The following is a 19,392-nucleotide window of genomic DNA, read 5'->3' as shown; positions in this document are numbered from 1 at the left end:
GCGTGGTTCGTGCTGCATGCATGCCATAAGACTCTGGCAAAACTTATTTGTTTTTGCATTTGCAAAATGCCGATTCCTGGGCCGACGTGGACGACGACCCACATGTGAGCATAATCAGCCTGCTGGCCTCGGAGAATACCTGCTACAGGTAAGTATCTTCGCTATATGTTAAAAAGCAGCGGTCCCAACACAGACCCCTGTGTAAACCCACTATCTACCATTCTCCATTGAGAATACTTACCATTTAACCCTACTCCCTGTTTCCTATCCTTTAACCAGTTTTAATCCACAATAGAACATTACCTCCTATCCCATGACTTTCCAATTTACTACTACTACTACTACTATTTAACATTTCTAAAGCGCTACCAGGGTTATGCAGCGCTGTACAATTCAAACATAGAAGGACAGTCCCTGCTCAAGGAGCTTACAATCTAAAAGACAGGTGTACAGTCTAGAGACAAGTGTCCAGTCAAGGACAAGTGTAGAGTCCGACTAATAGGGCATACTATATTTCACGGAAGGTTAGGTGCCGAAAGCAGCATTGAAAAGGTGAGCTTTAAGCAGAGATTTGAAGATGGGTAGGGAGGGGGCTTGGCGTAGGGGTTGAGGAAGATTGTTCCAGGCATAGGGTGAGGCAAGGCAGAATGAACGGAGCCTGGAGTTGGCAGTGGTGGAGAAGGGAACTGAAAGGAGGGATTTGTCCTGGGAGCGGAGGTTACGGGCGGGAACATAGGGGGAGATGAGGGTAGAGAGGTAGTGAGGAGCAGTAGACCGGGTGCATTTGTAGGTAAGGAGGAGAATCTTGAATTGAATGCGGTATCTGATCGGAAGCCAGTGAAGTGACTTGAGGAGAGGGGTGATGTGAGTATATCGGTTCTGGCGGAATATAAGACGTGCGGCAGCGTTCTGGACGGATTGAAGGGGGGATAGATGGCTAAGTGGGAGGCCGGTGAGGAGCAAGTTGCAGTAGTCAAGGCGAGAGGTAATGAGAGCTTGGACGAGAGTTCGTGTGGTGTGCTCAGATAGGAAAGGGCAAATTTTGCTGATGTTGAAGAGGAAGAAGCGACAGGTCTTGGCAGTCTGTTGGATATGGGCAGAGAAGGAGAGGGAGGAGTCGAAGATGACTCCGAGGTTGCGGGCAGATGGGATGGGGAGGATGAGGGTGTTATCAACTGAGATAGAGAGTGGAGGAAGAGGAGAGGTGGGTTTGGGTGGAAAGACGAGGAGCTCGGTTTTGGCCATGTTTAGCTTCAGGTGGCGGTTTCCTCTGGAGTCTTTCATGAGGTAGTTTGTCAAATGCTTTTTGAAAATCCAGATACACAATATCAACTGGTTCACCTTTATCCACATGTTTGTTCACTCCTTCAAAGAAATGTAGTAGATTGGTGAAGCAAGATTTCCCTTCACTAAATCCATGTTGGCTTTGTCTCATTAATTCATGCTTTCAAATATATTCTGTAATTTTGTTCTTTATAATAGTCTCTACCATTTTGCCCAGCACCGATGTCAGGCTCACCGGTCTATAATTTTTCGGATCTCTTCTGAAACCCTTTTTAAAAATCGGCGTTTATTGGCCACCCTCCAATCTTCCGGTACCATACTTGATTTTAAAGATAAATTACATATTTCTAACAATAGTTCTACAAGTTCATTTTTCAATTCTATCAATACTCTAGGATGTATACCATCTGGTCCTGGCAATTTGCTATTCTTTAGTTTGTCAAATTGCCTTAATACATCTTCCAGATTTACAGAGATGTAACTCAGTTTCTATGACTCGTCAGCTTTGAATACCATTTCTGTCACCAATATCTCTCCCATATCTTTCTTGGTGAAGGCCAAAGCAAAGAATTCATTTAATTTCTCTGTTATGGCCTTGTCTTCCCTGAGTGCCCCTTTTACCTCTCGGTCATCTAGCGGTCCAACCGATTCTTTTCCCTGCTTCTTGCTTTTACCTAAAAAAGTTTTTACTATATGTTTTGCCTCAAACAGTCTTCTTTCCAAAGTCTCTCTTTGCCTTCCTTATCAGCACTTTTGCATTTGACTTGCCATTCTTTATGCAGTTTCCTATTATTTTCAGTCAGATCCTTCCATTTTCTGAAGGATTTTCTTTTAGCTCTATTAGCTTCCTTCACCTCACTTTTTAACCATGCCGGCTGTCGTTTGGTCTTCATTCCTCCTTTTTTAGTACACGGAAAATAGTTGACCAGAGCTTCCAGGATGGTATTTTTGAATAGCATCCACACCTGATGTAAATTTTTGACCTTCGCAACTGCTCCTCTAAGTTCCACCCCCCCATCGTTCTTATTTTATCATAGTCTCCTTTTTGAAAGTAAAATGCTAATGTATTGGAATTCCTGTGTGTACTTACTCCAGAGCTTATATCAAATCTGATCATGTTATGATCACTCTTATCAAGAGTCCCCAGCACCATTACCTCCTGCACCAGATCATTTGCTTCACTAATGACTAGGTCTAGAATTGTTCCTTCTCTTGTTGGCTCCTGAACCAGCTGCTCCATAAAGCAGTCCTTGATTTATTTGAATGGGCTGTGTTGACATTGCCGTCCGGCTTAGTAAAACGGGGGAGGGGGGGTTTAGTTATCCAGTTCTAATTTCTCTCTGACTTCAGCAGCTGTTTGTTCTGTGTACATTTCTTTATACATAGGAACCCATTTCATCATGTTTCTATTGCAGTTAAGTACTGTACCTTGAGTAGTTTTGTAGAAAAATGTTTTAAACTTTTAATTATTTTCATTATCAAAGAAATAGCAGAACCAAATGTAGGATTCTGCAACTTATTACATAAAATAACCTCCCAGTGATATCTCTGGTACCCCCCTTCCCCCCAGAACATCCCAGATAAGATAAGAGCAAAATACAACATCAGTCCAATGTGGATTAGTGGAAACATATCAAAAGAACAACATGAGAAGTCATGATTGATGATGCTAAGGCTTAGTGCTGTGGTACCATGCCAGAAAAGGCTCCCAAATTCTGTCAAAAGCTGTGACTGCCATGTCTCTGAGCTGGCAGCTTACTCAAATAATACGCATCCCACAAAGCACCACTTAGCTGTGGCAACTGGGTGAGAGCTGCAGATCTCCAACATTTTGCCATGCTCCTTTTACTTTCCCCACTTTCATTTGCTCCAACAGTTTCCTCCTTATTTGAACTGGCCTCCACTGGGGTCATGAGAAAAAAATGAGCCTTCACTTGCAGCCACCCAGGCTTTTGGTCTCAATTTTGTAATCCTCTGCCTCTTTTTTGAGCTAGCTTAGCTGTTGTAGCAGCAACCCCCTTGTAGGAGCCAGAGACTACAGGTTCCTCCGAAAGGTGCCCTTGCTTAGAGCCATAAGGTGTTTTTGTTTGATACTAGATAAATTGAACGCTTCTCACCCACAGACTCCTGATGAAGGTGGAAATGCTGCAACACAGCACCTTATCAAGTCTCAGAGGTGTATTTACTACAATAAAACTTTTTACTATATTGGACTTTACATATTTTTGATTGTGGGTTGGAAGTGCCATCTGACACCCTTCTCATCTGTTTATCCCTGCGACTTCCTGTAGTGGTGTCTTTGTTCCCTCACCTTTGGTGGTGTTTCCCTGGTACACCATTGTGTGATGACTGAAATTCCTCCCATGGGATCCATGGCATTAATGGTTTGCCTAGATAGTAGAAGCCAGCCTTGAGATTTGCAGCACCACAACTGAACCAAACAATTCTGTGGGGGAGTTATAACTGTTTTACCAAGGATAGTTGTAGCGATTGACAATGTATAATTTAGACCTATGTCCAGTGTTTTTTCCAGACTGAGATAAAAACTCTGATCACATATGTGAGCTGAGTTCTCCAATGCAGGTAAAAGGAAGCACAGGAAAATCTTTGCTCACTTAAAGGTTAGGCAGATTTACTTTTTTTTTTTTTTTCCCTCGAATAAGGTCAATGTTAGATATATTGTGGACTTATGCTGAGTGATATTGGACCTTTTGTGAGACCTCATTTTGAACCTTGTTTTGCAGTTGCTTATGATTCCTCTTATCATGTCGGTGCTATATGTCTGGGCTCAGCTGAATAGAGACATGATTGTATCCTTTTGGTTTGGAACAAGATTTAAGGTAAGGTATATACCTACAGTACTGTTCATTAACTGTGCTGCTGTAGTTTAAAACTGGGGGCTGTGTATGTCTTATGTGAAAGCTAGTGCTAGGTAAATAGTATTTTAAATGAACTGTCTAATGCATACGACTGTTTCTTTAAAGAATTATAATCTTTTATAGAACGTATCAGCATTTGATGCAAATGTAAGACGAATTCTACTGTAAATGTGCCTAAATACTGCCTAGTTTATACATTTTGTTCCATGAATTACTGCAGTTGCTGATTCTTGGAAGACGAGCAGTTTACAGTAGTCGCGTGTATGTGCAACATGGCCTTGCTTGGCACAGAATGTCAGGATTGTTTTCCATGGTATTTGGTTAGGTGTAAAATCTTTGCTGATCATATATGAGTTTTCATGTTGCCAGGGGCCCGATGTTTCCTTCAGTTCATTTTGTCCATCAAGACCGTTAGATGTCTTTGCTTCTGTGGCTTAGCACAACAGTTCAAAGCTGTCTTTTTCTTCAGGTTCTTTGCCTAAACCACTGCCTAGTTCAGTGGTTTTTAACCCAGTCCTCAGGGACCACTTGACCATTCAGATTTCAGGATATCCACAATGAATATGCATATGAGAGATTTGTATACCAAGAAGACCTGACTGTCTGGGAAGTCCCTGAGGAAAGGGTTGAAAACCATTAGCCTAGATGAGCTTTGATAGTGGTAGTCATTCCCAGTCCTCGAAGGCCACCAACAGGTCACGTTTTCAGCATATCCCTAATAAATATGCATCTTCCCTCCATTGCATGCAAGTCTTCATGCATATTCATTAGGGATATGCTGAAAACCTTCTGTTGATGGCAGTGACTGGGAGTGAATACCTAGGCCTTGGGTAGATTTGAGGCACTTCTTAAAGTTATTTTTCTCCTGTCATTCTGCTGCTTATTTAGTGCGATTTCTGCATCAGCTTGTCTGATACAATTTTTTTTTTCTTCAGATCATCTTTGTGAGGAGGAACACTTTGTTTTGATTTTGCAGTTGCTTTTCTTATTGTCCAAAAAGTAGGCCAACAGATTGTTTCTGTCCATGCTATTAACCGAAGAGTACCAGCTATTAAAATGTTTGCCATAAGCATATGAGATGAGGTCATGATGCTTCTTGCTGTAACGTCTGCATGGAGATGTTGTCCAGAGTAGTTCAGACCCAAAGGATAGCCCCTTGCATGTAAGCTAAAGATCATATCTTGAAGCTGTTGTTGAAGACTTGACTCAAGGATCATAGAGCTGTATTGATTGCTGGTCACCAGGCTGTGCCAGAGAGGCACTTACCCTCTGGCTTCTCAGATAATAGATCTGGGAGTCGCAGAGCTGCCAAGGGGTCCCAATTTTTGAGAGGGAGATTTTAGTACACGCCCTTAGCCCCACCCCACTTTGCATTGGCTCCACCCCCGGTACACCTCAATCCTGCGGCCATTTCAGAAAATATTTTGTTTAATAGCCTAATGCCCTTTTCAGTTAACTTTCAGAGGCCAAAACCTCCTGCCTCAGGTCAGTATAATGCTGTTATGGTATCCTCTCCTGACCTGAGGAAGGAAGCGTTGGTCTCTGAAAGCTAATCAAAAATGTATTAAAATCAGTGAAGGTATCACCTTATTTTCTATTTTGTGTTTTATTTGCATTTATTAAACTTTATTAACACAGCTAACACACAATTTTATTTTTAATTTAGGATAAAGTAATTTTCTTTACCGTTGTTGTTTGGCCATTTACTTTTTCTAATTGTGTTGCTCCCAGTCTCTTGATTCTGCTTTCCTTCGTCTTCTCTTAACTCTCTTGCTAGGGTTTCCTGTCCATTCCTGTCCATTCATCATTTTCTGTCCTTTTTCTTTTTCTTCAGTATTTTTCTGCCTCTCTCTCTGTCCAGATTTAATTCATTCTTACTATCCATTCTTTAATTTCCTTCTTTTTACTTCATCTACCTATGGCTTTTCCTCTTTTCCTCACCCTTGTTCTCCACATGCCCCTTCCTCTTATTCTCCAGTCTTAAACTACTCTGTCCTCTCCCCCTTTCTATCCAGCGCTCCCCTCCTTCTCTCCCCATCCTTTCAGTGTCTCCCTCTTTCTTTCTGCATCCTTCCATCCAACGTCTCCTTTTTCTCCCTACCCTTCCATCCAGCGTCTTCTCTTTCTCTCCCCATTCTTCCACCCATCTACCCTCTCTCCTGATCCTTCCATCTAGTGTGTCTCTCTCTCCCCCTCCTTCTATCCAGTGTGTCTATCTCTCTACCCTTTTCTGTTCAGTGTCTCCTCTCTCTCTCTCCACATCCTTTCAGTCTCTCCCCTTTCTCTCTGCATCCTTTTATCCAACTTCCCTCTTTCTCTCCCTATTCTTCTGTCCAGTGTCTTCCCTCTTTCTCTCCCCATCCTTCCATCCGTCTTCCCTCTTTCTCTCCTTATCCATCCAACGTCTACCCCCCTCTCCACATCCTTCCATCCAGTGTCTTTCTCTATCCTCTTCTTTCAATCCAGTGTCTCTCTCTCTCTCCCCCATCCTTCAATGTCCTGTTTCTCTCCCTACCCTTCCTTCCAGCGTCTTCCCTCTTTCTGCTGTCAGACAGGATCCCCCCTTTCTCCCCATCTTCAGCAGCTTCTCTCTTCAGCCCTTCTCCATGTCCCCTCCTTCTCTCCCCATCTTCTCACTCTCTCCATTCTACCTGCCTCCCGCTCCCCCTGGCACCTGATAATAATTTCCTGGCCACTGCTGCTTCTCCTGTTGAGCAGCAGTGGCCGTTACAAAAAAAAAAAAAAGAGCTAACAAAAAAAAATTTAAAAAGCGAGCGCGGGGCCGCAGGCAGCTTTCAAGCATGGGCTGTCGGCGCTGCAGCTGCTCCTCTCTCTGTCCCCAGAGTGGAGCAGGAAGTCGATGTTGACTTCCTGCTCCTCCAGGGGCAGAGAGAGGAGAAAGGAGCGGTTGCAGAGCCGACAGTCCATGCTTGAATGCTGCCTGTGGCCCTGCGCTTGCTTTGTTATTTTTTGGTCATGGCCGCTGCTGCTGAAGAGGAGAAGCAGCAGTGGCCAGGAAATTAATACCGGGTGGAAGGGGGAGACGCCGTGTCTCAGCGGGAGAGTTTCACGCTTTGGCGTGAGAATGCAGGAGACTTGGCAGGTCTGGAGTAGAGAGATTATGCTTCTTGCTGAGGTTGAGAGCCAGACATGAGTGAGAGTCCATGCTGTTACGAGGCCATGTCTCAAATTGAGCTATATCTTGCAGGAACACAATGCCACAGTGGTCTCTAATTATCCATTCTGGAGCTTTTAACTAGACTATGACTGAAACTCAATCAACAGCTGAAATTTGCTACTCTTTTTTTTTTTTTTTTTGTCTGGAACAGAAAATGATGCCCTCCCCTTCCCCAGCAGAGAGAACAGGTCCTCCCAGGCCATCATTCCTGACTTCCTTGCAGAGAGAGTGAGTCCTGCTGGGCCAAACGCTCTCTCCTCCCCCCCCCCCCCCCCCCCCAGCCAGTGCATGAAGACCCTTTCTGGGCCTACCTTTAAATGTCCTGGTGGTCAAGTAGCCTCTTCCACGCAGTAACAATCCCCAGTTGCTCTTGCCCCTGCCAGTTCCTCAGTCAAAATGGCTGATGAGACTTCCTGCAGCAGCCATTTTGACTGACTGAGGAACTGGCAGGGGCAAGAGTGACTGGAGATTGCTCTAGCTTACATGAGGCCACTAGACCACCTAGACATTTAAAGGTAGGCCTGGAGAGGGCATTTGGGTGGTGGGAGGGCGGAAAGGTTGTAGTCGGGGTGTGGTGTTGGGGGTAGGCAGTGAGTAACATAGTAACATAGTAAATGACAGCAGAAAAAGACTTGCATGGTCCATCCAGTCTGCCCTACAAGATAAACTCATATGTGATACTTTTTGTGTATACCTTACCTTGATTTGTACCTGTCCTTTTCAGGGCACAGACCGTGTAAGTCTGCCCCGCCTCCCACCACCGGCTCTGGCACAGACCGTGTAAGTCTGCCCAGCACTATCCCTGCCTCCTGCCACCGGCTCTGCCACCCAATCTCGGCTAAGCTCCTTAGGATCCATTCCTTCTGAACAGGATTCCTTTATGTTTATCCCACGCGTGTTTGAATTCTGTTACCGTTTTCATTTCTACCACCTCCCGCGGGAGGGCATTCCAAGCATCCACTACTCTCTCCGTGAAAAAATAGTGGTCGTGTTGGGGGGGGGGGGGGGGTTGGTTTCCTACAAAAATTCACTGGCATTTTTGGCTGAAACTGAAGAATGACTGAACCCAGATTTCAGGCTGGTTTTGGTGCCGAAACCGAAATTCGGTCAGCCTGTACAGTAATCTTCAAAGAACTATGGAAGATTTCACTCCTTTTATAAGGTTGACTCCTGCATTGCTTTTGGCATTCTTCTTGAAATCGAATAGTAGAATTGCCATATTTAAGCATTGAACATCTTGCTGACTCCACTTTGGCACCTCCTTTTCAGTATAGTGTGTTGTCTGCTGCGGGGTTCAACATTCCCCAGTTATCTTTCCATAAAAAGAGCTAAGAAATTTGAATGCATGCCTCAGTACTCTCTGGATATGACTTTCAGATTCTGCACCTTTTTTTGGAAACAGCATTACTTGAAAATGGTTTTAGTACCACATAATCTTAACAGAACTAAGTGTAACCTAGTAATGATGGCAGAAAAAGACCAGATTGACCTGGTTGAGGTGTTTTTTTTTTTTTTTAATTTGACATAGGTAGCCATATACATTTATTATAAACAAACCGCCTACATCCCTTTCCTGCCATCCTTTATATCCATCCCAAAGATGTCCAGGTTCCATCCTTTCCACTGATAAGCCACTTCAGGTGCTGTCATCTTCCTCTCTGATTCTTAAAGATCAACATTTTCCCCAATACCAAGTTTTTATGCTTTTCCAGAAAACTCAAGAATCATTTTTTTTGTGCTAAGCATAGTCATGTGATCCATGTGTGTGACTTCTAAACTGTCACCTTCAGAGAATATATATATATATATATATATATATATATATATATATATATATATATATATATATAAATTGTTTATCTTTAAATTTTGGTACAAGGGTGAGACACATTGATAATACAGCCCCTCGTAATAACAGATTTTGATGTTTTCTGCATTTTCTGTTAGGCTTGCTATCTACCTTGGGTCATTCTTGGATTCAACTTCGTTATTGGTGGCGTGTAAGTATTTGTCATTGATTACAATTCTAAATGGGGATGATTATTTTCTATGTGGAATTTATATGAATGGAAAGTGGACTTGGACTTCAGCAGTGCAATCTGTAAGATGTTCATGTTCTCTTCAAAATGTTTTAACTAGGTAACCTCTAAAACCAATTGTTATACTTACTTCTCTGAGGGCAAGCAGGACACTACTTATCATATATAGGTTTTGGGTGATGTCATATGATTTTTTTTTGTTTTTTTTTGTTACATTTGTACCCTGCGCTTTCCCACTCATGGCAAGCTCAATGCGGCTTACATGGGGCAATGGAGGGTTAAGTGACTTGCCCAGAGTCACAAGCTGCCTGTCCCTGAAGTGGGAATCGAACTCAGTTTCTTAGTTCCCCAGGACCAAAGTCCACCACCCTAACCACTAGGCCACTCCTCCACTCCAGTGGAGCCCTGGCACAGATATGCTGTGCAGCATTCTAGAAATTACTGAAGCCTTTGGCCACACCAAATCGCACAGGCATGGTTGCCTCCTGCCTGATTCGATTGCATGAGACCAGCAGTCTTTTCCACAGAGCAGAGCAGTTGTGTTTTTGCCGTCTCTCGGTGCAAGTTTTCCTCTCTGGTGGGGGCTGCCGTGGATGTCAACCCAGTCGTGAGAACAATCAGCCTGCTGTCCTCGGAGAACACCTGCTACAGGTATGTATCTTTGGCTTTTTCAGGGCACAGATCGTAGAAGTCTGCCCAGAACTAGCCCCGCCTCCCAACCACCACCCCACCTCCCACCACCGGCTCTGATATCCCTTAAAACTCCTAGTGGTTTTAAGTGTTCTTGGTATGGCAAGATCATCTCTGTGACACTCACAGTTGGTACTTGTTGTGTCTTGGACGTAACTATAAAGTCTCTAACTGTATATATTCGAAGTGCAGAAAAGAACCCAAGAGAGTTGTGAGGCCCAGTGCAAGCAAGCTTTTGATGCTTCTAAATTCGGTCCATCAACATTGGAGGCATCGGTCCTCATGGCTGATGGAGCTGCATTGGGCGACAATAGGGCCCTGTCGGACCAGGTATCATCGGACTTGAGACCGGACACGCCAGGATTTGACATCAGCATTGAGGGTCCCCAATGTTGTGCATGAAGCGAAGGTGATTCTCACAAAGCATGGTGCCAGGAGCTCCAGGACATCAGCTCTGCCAGTATCCAAGAAGCATTGGTTCCAAGAGGACTGCTCATCTTCCGTGGTGTCTGTGCCAAGTGCAGGGCAGCTTTTTTTTTTTTTTTTTTTTTTGGGATGACTCCTCAAAGCAGTTATCAAAATACTGCGCTAGGTGCGGCAGATTCATTTTGAATTCCTGCGACTGTCTTCATCTTTGGCTTCCTTGTGTGAGGCCTCCTAGCGACCTCCGTTTTGCAGCACTTCTGGCGTTCCCCTTTAAGGGTAAGTTGTCCACCTTCTGTGGATCCTCTTTTTTTTTTTTTTTTGTAGGGCTATTTTCCTTTCCAGAGGAACGTTTGTGTCTTGGATAGCACCCTTCTCTGACATTCGTTTGACTTCTGGGGCGGGGGCCAAGCTAGATACTCTGACATTGTTAGTAACCTGTCCGGGTGGTGTGCTCTCTGGCTCGGCCTCGCAGGGCTGTTTGCCGGCTGCAGTGGAGTGTTTTTTTGCTTTTGTCAGACATTGCCCTTGGTGCATTGGTTTAGGGCCCTGACCGGTTTTCTTGCGGTTTTGTGGGATTTCGACTGTTCGCCTATACCTTGTTGACGTGATGTTTTCTTCTTCAAGGCGAGCTGGGTTTGAAAGTCCCGCCCAACTGGGAGCATTGCTTTGCTACATCCCGTTAGTCTGGACTGGTCTGGTATAGATGACAAGGAAGGTAAAATTATGTCTTATCTGATTTCTTTTTTCCCCCTTTAGTCATGCCAGACAAGTCCAGATGCCCTCCCTATCGTGGTATGGTTATTTCTTTTGATTTCCGTCTCCTGCTCTACAGAGTCTCTCGACTCCTGCCTCAGACGTTTTCCTGTTTGTCATTTGAGTTTTGCCGCCTTTCCTGCATTAACAGCTGGTTTCGTTGTTGCCGATTGCATCTTATGGGCACCATTGCTTGGCTATTCGAAATGCTTAACATTCCAAACTGTACAATGCCCTTAAGGGTGAAGTTCTTGGAACTATTTGTTTTCTCTGTCTCCTTCCGCTGGTGGATGGACATAACCCATTAGTCTGGACTGGTCTGGTATGACTGAAGGAAAGAAAAGTATCAGGTAAGACATAATTTTACCTTATACTGCAAGGAGTCCTTTTTACTAAGCAGCAGTAAGAATTGGCGTTAGTGTATCCTTATGTAGGTCTTTCCTGCATGCTAAGGCTATTTTTACCTTGGCCGTAAAAAGCCTTTTTTTCTATTTTCATTAATGACCATGTGCTAATGTTACCATCATCTGTTTAGGAGACAGTAAGGGCTGTAATATAGATGCGCTTACTTGTTAGTAGAGGAACACTCTGCGCCTGACATGTCCCTTGGAAAAATGAATTACCGTGCAATTAGCATGCACACATTTCTAAACTAATGCGGGACGCTTTAGCATGTCCCTTGTTAAGCTATTTTTGTTGCGTTAAACACATATTGCAGCTTAGTAACAGAAACACTAAATTAGAGGTCAGTTCAGAAAGCCGTGCATTAGGGCTTTGTACTAAAGCTCAAAGCAGGGTTCCCCATGTATTTTGCACCCAATTCAATAAGAAAATACTATGCAAAAAATGTGTGCCAACATGAGAGCATTCCAGATGCATGTATACACAGGTCAGTGCTAGAGACGGCTATATTGTGCATAAAAGAAATTGTCTGCACCCAAAGATGTATGTGCACATATCCAGTGCATATGCTGGAACGCTAGTCCGTGCAAACAATTTTTGCAAAAGCAATATTTACACTCATTTGATTACTTGCCTCATACAAATATATCTCAAAATGAGATACAATCAATTTCCTTTAACCATATTTAAAGTAGAAAGAAAAACCTATGTACTGTCTTACTTCAGAAGGTGTAACTACATTATTATCTTATACTCAAAAATATTATTAAGAAAGAAGAAACTGGGGGGGTTCTTTTACTAGGCTGCATAGGTGCCTACGTGCACCCAACACGTGTCAATTTGTTGTTACTGCTCGGCTACCGTGTGGCCTGTGTGGTAATTTTATTTTTGCCGTGTGCCAGAAAATATTTATTTTCTTGTGCATGGTGAAAATCAGGCAGTAGCTCCAACTTGTTGCACGTAGGCGATTACCGCAGGGTTAACGCGAGAGACCTTACCACTAAGTCAATGGCTGGCAGTAAGGTCTCACACCCAAAATGGATGTGTGCCAATTTTTATTTTGCCGCACGTCCATTTTCGGCAAAAACTTTTATAAAAGGCCTTTTTTACACGTGCGCTGAAAAATGGATATTCATGTGCCCAAAACACGCGCCTATACTAGCACAGCCCATTTTTCAGCGCACCTTAATAAGAGGACCCCTGTAAGCTTTATTTTAATTGATTCCTAGCATGCTAACTACTGTTAGTGAAGTAGGATAAAATTCCATAGCTTTGGGCATACATAACTGAACATACCTTCATCAGCCCCCCACCACATCCACCTTTTTTTTTTTTCCCCAGGCATCCTCCTCCGTCTCTAGCGCCTCCCTCCCTCCAGTGTGGCAAGAGGAGGAGCTGCACAGTCACACATCGGTCTGCTGTGGCTTCCTCCTCTGCTGTCTTGGGCCTCAGTACAGCCATGTGGCTTAAAGGAACAGCTGGAGACTAAGACAGCAGAGAAGGCAGAAGCAGCTTGATGTGTGGCTGTGCAGCTTCTCCTTTTGCTGCACTGGTCAAATGGTTTGCTTTATTAAGTAGAAAAATAGAGGTTATTCTGCAAGTGAAGTATGAGTAGCAGGAACAGTAAATGAGCATCTAGTGAGAATTAGGTGTGGAGGGTGAGAAAAGGGTGGGTGAAGGGTATAAATGAATATGTTTGGGTCGTGGAGTCTGTTAATATGGTTTATTAAACTTGATATACCACCTTTCCTGGTATACATAGCAAAGTGGTTTACAAACAAAAATATCAATAGACAATGCCATTAAATGACAGTACACGAGTAAGAGAATAGAAACGTGAGGTAAAATCTAAGACAAGGGGAGCAAGTGGGGAATAATGTAAGCAATAGGTTTTTAAAAAAATGCTATTTGAAGTTCTGAAAATGCATGCCAGTGAAAAGTAATGTACTAATTGTTATTGTTAATTGTTATACAGTGCTCAATAAAATGTATATTAAAAAAAAAAAAAAAAAAAGCAAAACAGAGCTATGCAGCCTGTGAGGATCCGAGTTGAAAACTGCTATCCAATGCCATCTGTTTCCTTTATTAGAATGTTGGTATCCATTTTCTCCCACCTGCAGAAACTGCTTTAGGGCCCTGTTTACTAAGCTGAGTTATAGGTGCATTAGCATTTTTAATGCGTGTTAACAGTGTACACACCTACAATATCCCTATAGGGGCCTACACGGTTAGCGCTCATGCTAATTGTAGGCACGTTAAAAACACTAACACACCTTAGTAAACAGGGCCCTTAGTGTTGTCAGCTTATACTAATCCTGGTGGTTATAGGAATCACTTGACAACACAGAATGGATATTTGAAGCCTCTCCAGGAAGCCTTTTATTGAGAATTCCTGAAGAACCACATGGGTGTAAAATGTTTTGTTGAGGCAGGATCTATAGTTATTTTACAGTCCTAGTGATTATTAAATAAAGTGCAAAAATTTTTTTTTTAACATGCATGCTTTACTTGCAGAATTATCAATGAGCTGATAGGAAATTTGGTTGGTCATCTGTACTTCTTCTTAATGTTCAAATACCCGTTAGACTTGGGAGGACGGAGTTTTCTGCACACACCTGAGTTTCTGTAAGTGGCTTTTTTTTTATTTAATGGTTAAAGAGTTTAAAACCAATTGACTTTTCAGAACTTTTACTTATATTTTATAAAATGCTAATATCGAACAATAAATGTGTCTGTAAAAAACAAACAAACACCACCACTTGCCTGAAGAACATACTAACCTTGCTTTTAAGCCAATTGTTTTCAGTAAAGCAGTACGCTCCTCCTGGAGCTTATAGCTCCTTCCCTTTCCCCCCAAAATAGAATTAAATACAATTCTGCAGATCTTAGCTGGGCCCAAAATCACACCCCTGGTAGCTTGCCCATTGTCTTCTATTCTTTCTCTTACTGGCTTTCAGGGGCAGACTGAGAAGAAAATCTGTGTATTTCCAAGTATGACTGTTGAACCCAAGTACACATCCTATATAATAAAACTCACCCTCAAGGTTCTGAGGACACTGACGTCACTGTCAGGTCCTCCGGGCACTTCCTTCCGGTTCGAAGGGTTCGTGGTGGCGAAGCCACCGAAATCACTGTGTTGGGGCCCCGCCCTCGCGTCAAACATGATGACGTCGAGGGCGGAGCAATGGTGTCAGTGGCTTCACAACCAACGACTCAGCAGATTGAAGGTGGCGTGCGTTGACAAGGTCCGCAACAATGGCGGTCAGTGCCTTCACAACGCCGAAGGGGTGAGTAGGGAGAGGGAGGGGGAGGGGAGGTGGTTCGGGAGGAAAACCGTGCTAGCGCCCGTTTCATTTGCGCCAGTAATTTAAATATTGCTTTTCACCCTGTAGACAAATCCTGACCAACATGTTTTATGCCACCCTCCCAACAGATGGAGGCAAAGAAGCTAAACTTTCCAGTGACATCACCAGTATAAGGAGTGATAGAGCCTGAAACTTGTGTGTATATTTCTGCCTTCAGGAGATGGTGCATGCTGTATGTAGTTCATTGGTTGAGTCCTTGGTTAGATGGCGGAGATTAGTCTGTGGACTTCTACCCTGCTTGAGCTTGGAGAGGCCCTTTCCTCTCTGTTCATAGGTTGAGTCCTTGGTCAGGTGGTGGGGATTGGTCTGTGGACTTCTACCCTGCTTCCCCCACTTTCCGTCTCTGTTGACAACACCCTCATCCTCCCCGTCTCTTCAGCACGCAATCTCGGAGTCATCTTTGATTCCTCCCTCTCCTTCTCTGCCCATATCCAGCAGACAGCTAAGACCTGTCGCTTCTTCCTCTATAATATTAGCAAAATTCGCCCATTCCTCTCTGAACAGACCACCCGAACCCTCGTCCACTCGCTCGTTACCTCTCGTCTTGACTATTGCAACCTTCTCCTCGCTGGCCTCCCGCTTACTACTACTACTTAGCATTTCTATAGCGCTGCCAGGGTTACGCAGCGCTGTACAAGTTTAAACATGGGGAAGGACAGTCCCTGCTCAAGAGAGCTTACAATCTAAAGGTAAAAACTATGTAGTCAGTGTAGGTATCGGGAATGGGAAGGTGGTTAGGCACCAAAAGCAAGGGAGAAGAGATGGGCCTTGAGTAAGGACTTGAAAATGGGCAGCGAGGGCGCATGGCGTATGGGCTCAGGAAGTCTGTTCCAGGCATAAGGTGATGCGAGGCAGATGGGGCGGAGTCTGGAGTTAGCGGTGGTGGAGAAGAGTACAGAAAGGAGTGAATTGTCCTGAGAGCGGAGGTTACGGGTGGGAACATATGGGGAGAGGAGGGTAGAGAGGTAATGGGGCAGATTGAGTGCACTTGAAGGTCAATAGGAGAAGCTTGAACTGTATACGGTAGCGGATCGGGAGCCAGTGAAGCGACTTGAGGAGAGGGGTGATATGAGAGTATCGGTTCACACAGTAGATAAGACGTGCGGCGGAATTTTGGACAGATTGAAGGGGGGATAGGTGGCTAAGCGGGAGGCCAGCGAGGAGAAGGTTGCAATAGTCAAGACGAGAGGTAACGAGCGAGTGGACGAGGGTTCGGGTGGTCTGTTCAGAGAGGAATGGGCGAATTTTGCTAATATTATAGAGGAAGAAGCGACAGGTCTTAGCTGTCTGCTGGATATGGGCAGAGAAGGAGAGGGAGGAGTCAAAAATGACTCCGAGATTGCGGACTGAAGAGACGGGGAGGATGAGGGCGTTGTCAACAGAGACAGAAAGTGGGGGAAGAGGAGAAGAGGGTTTGGGTGGAAAGACAAGGAGCTCAGTCTTTGCCATGTTCAGTTTCAGATGCCGGTTGGACATCCAGGCAGCGATGTCTGAAAGGCAGGCCGAAACTTTGACCTGGGTTTCAACTGTGATGTCGGGAGTGGAGAGTTAAAGCTGGGTATCAGCATATAGATGGTACTGGAAACCATGTGATGAGATCAACGAGCCCAGGGAAGAGGTGTATATCGAGAAAAGAAGCGGTCCAAGGACAGATCCTTGAGGGACCCCAACAGAGAGCGGGACGGGGGTGGAAGAAGAGCCATTAGAAAATACTTAGCCACCTATCCCCCCTTCAATCTGTCCAAAATTCCGCCGCACGTCTTATCTACCGCGTGAACCGATACTCTCATATCACCCCTCTCCTCAAGTCGCTTCACTGGCTCCCAATCCACTACCGTATACAGTTCAAGCTTCTCCTATTGACCTTCAAGTGCACTCAATCTGCTGCCCCCCATTACCTCTCTACCCTCCTCTCCCCGTATGTTCCCACCCGTAACCTCCGCTCTCAGGACAAATCACTCCTATCTGTACCACCGCTAACTCCAGACTCCGCCCCTTCTGCCTCGCAGCACCTTATGCCTGGAACAGACTTCCTGAGCCCATACGCCATGCGCCCTCCCTGCCCATCTTCAAGTCCTTACTCAAGGCCCATCTCTTCTCCCTTGCTTTTGGCGCCTAACCACCTTCCCCATTCCTGTTACCTACACTGACTACGTAGTCTGTTACCGTTAGATTGTAAGCTCTCTTGAGCAGGGACTGTCCCTCCCCGTGTTTAAACTTGTACAGCGCTGCGTAACCCTGGCAGCGCTATAGAAATGCTAAGTAGTAGTAGTAGCTTGAGCTTGGAGAGGCCCTTTGCTCTCTGCAGCCCTGAACCTTGGCCCATAGGCTTTGGCTGAGTGAGCTGGCCTGGCAGAGGTCCCGCAGGAGCAAGTAATTTTGTAACTTCCCTGTGGGGACCTTTTTAAAAAAAGTCTTCATTGTTGAAAAACATAATCATGAGAGGAAACAGGAGGAAGATGAGAGAAAGGGTCTGCTGAATAAAGTTGTTTAAAACAAAATTAAGTATTTGATTCTAATAGAGGAAGCATGTGTGACGGTAGAGGGGGCTGAGAGATCCCTGGCTTGATGAGTAAGTTGGGAGTCATGGGAAGGAGGGGGCCCGAAGACAGGTCAGACCGTATTGAGCAGCACCTATAGGATCTGACTCCTGCTCCAAGAGCAGTGAGGCTGGAGGCTGCAGCAGGTGATGTGTGACCCTGGGAAGGTGCTGGATCTGCTTTCAGCAGGGAGTTTAGAGCTGGTTTAGGGCTTATTTTGGTGAGACAGGGCGCAGAGGAATCTGCTTTGTGGGAATGGCAGCTGTTTTGGTGCTGGCTGCATGGCTCCTGCATAACCCACAGATCTTTAGCCTCTGCTCAGAGAACTCACTGGCGGTTGAGGGTATGAAAGAGTACCTCTGGGGAGCCGCAAGGTATTGTTCCACAGGGATGGTGGTAGTGGGGTCCTGGGGATGGATTGGACAGCATGCAGTCAAGAGTGGATTGGGGGCTACTGTGGGAGTCAGATTGGGTGGTTAAGAGCCCCAGAGTCTACAACAGGGGCTTGAAGGAAGGGCGTGCTCCAATTTTGGCCTCATCTGTGGATGTAGCCTGGAAAATTGAGGACAGTGTCTAGGACCACTCTTTCCTCGGCTGTCTCTCCTTGTTTCACCAGGGAGCTTGCAAGGGGTGACATCTTTAGGTTGAACAATATGAATGAGATTGGAGAGCCCTGTGGAACTCCACAGACTGTTACTTCCTAGGAAATGAGATAAGGCAACTTCAGCCTCATGATCAGGGTCTGATCCGCCGGCTGGAGTTGTCTCATCTCATTTCCTAGGAAGTAGCAGTCTGTGGAGTTCCACAGGGCTCTCCGATCTCACCCATATTGTTCAACTTGATAATGACACCCCTAGGAGCTCCCTGGAGAAACAAGGATTCAGTCCCTTCATTTGCGTTAATGACATCTCAAACTACATCCCGTTTAACAAGTCTGACTGAAATCATTAACTTGATAAACACTGGTGAACTCCTAGGCCTCAGCATTCAAACTGAAACTGAACAGAGAAAACACAATGCCTGATAATCACATTACCCCACTGTGACATAATATTCCTTTCAAAATCAAGAAAACCTTCACTAGGGAGAGGTAAACTAGTTAAATAGTAATCAAAACGAACCAATCCCAAACTGAGAAATAAGTAATAATATTGTAAATGTGGACAATTTTTTTTTTTTTTTTTTTTTAATGGTAAGGGAGAGTTCAGTGTAGGCTACACCTGCAATAGAGCTTAGTTATCAATGAATCACACTGTAAAATGGCTCACGTGACCGCTCTATATATCATGTTTCTCCCTAAAAATACCAGGTTTTGTTTACCCTTTTTCTAATAAAGCAATATATAAATTGTATAAGTTATATGTAAATTATAACTGATAGTGCTAAAGACTTAAGATATTTTTTTTGAAAACACTTTCATCAATCATAGTAATGGACTTCTGCGGTGAAAGTGTGTGCAGTCAATTTAAAGCACCACAACTTTATAACAATAATAGCGTGAGCCACTTAGCTGAGTCTCCGCTGTACAACAATGTCTGACAGAGATCTCTGTTTCGAAAACTCCTTCAGGGTCATAAAGTGCTAGGAAAATAGAAATTCCAGGACTGAAACATCTGGTTTCTTCTCCCTCAACTGCAGCCAAATCCTTAATGCGTGTGAAACAGTGATCCTAAGCGTCATGACGTTGCCAAAATCAAGCAGCTTTATTAAAAATTAAACAGTGGAATTCCATTAAATAAATTCATTCAGTCCATTTGGAACAACAGAACTTAACTCGTATATCCAGTATTGTTCTCTCAAAGACAGAAAGACCATCTGATCCCCCTGGAACTCTGC

The 19,392-nt window shown here is 44.4% G+C and overlaps 1 protein-coding gene across 1 annotated transcript in view; it reads left to right on the top strand.

Moving 5' to 3' along the window:
* DERL1 (derlin 1) overlaps nt 1-19,392 on the top strand; it is a 64,238-nt gene that overhangs the window by 30,292 nt on the left and 14,554 nt on the right. The window contains exons 5-7 of the mRNA XM_030218661.1: nt 4,029-4,124; nt 9,289-9,341; nt 14,166-14,276. Coding sequence (XP_030074521.1) covers nt 4,029-4,124; nt 9,289-9,341; nt 14,166-14,276 — 260 coding nt within the window. The remainder of the gene's footprint in view (nt 1-4,028; nt 4,125-9,288; nt 9,342-14,165; nt 14,277-19,392) is intronic.

This window comes from Microcaecilia unicolor, chromosome 1 (assembly GCF_901765095.1).
Source record: "Microcaecilia unicolor chromosome 1, aMicUni1.1, whole genome shotgun sequence".
NCBI classification, from domain to species: Eukaryota; Metazoa; Chordata; class Amphibia; order Gymnophiona; family Siphonopidae; genus Microcaecilia; species Microcaecilia unicolor.
This window is presented reverse-complemented; position numbering and strand designations above follow the sequence as displayed.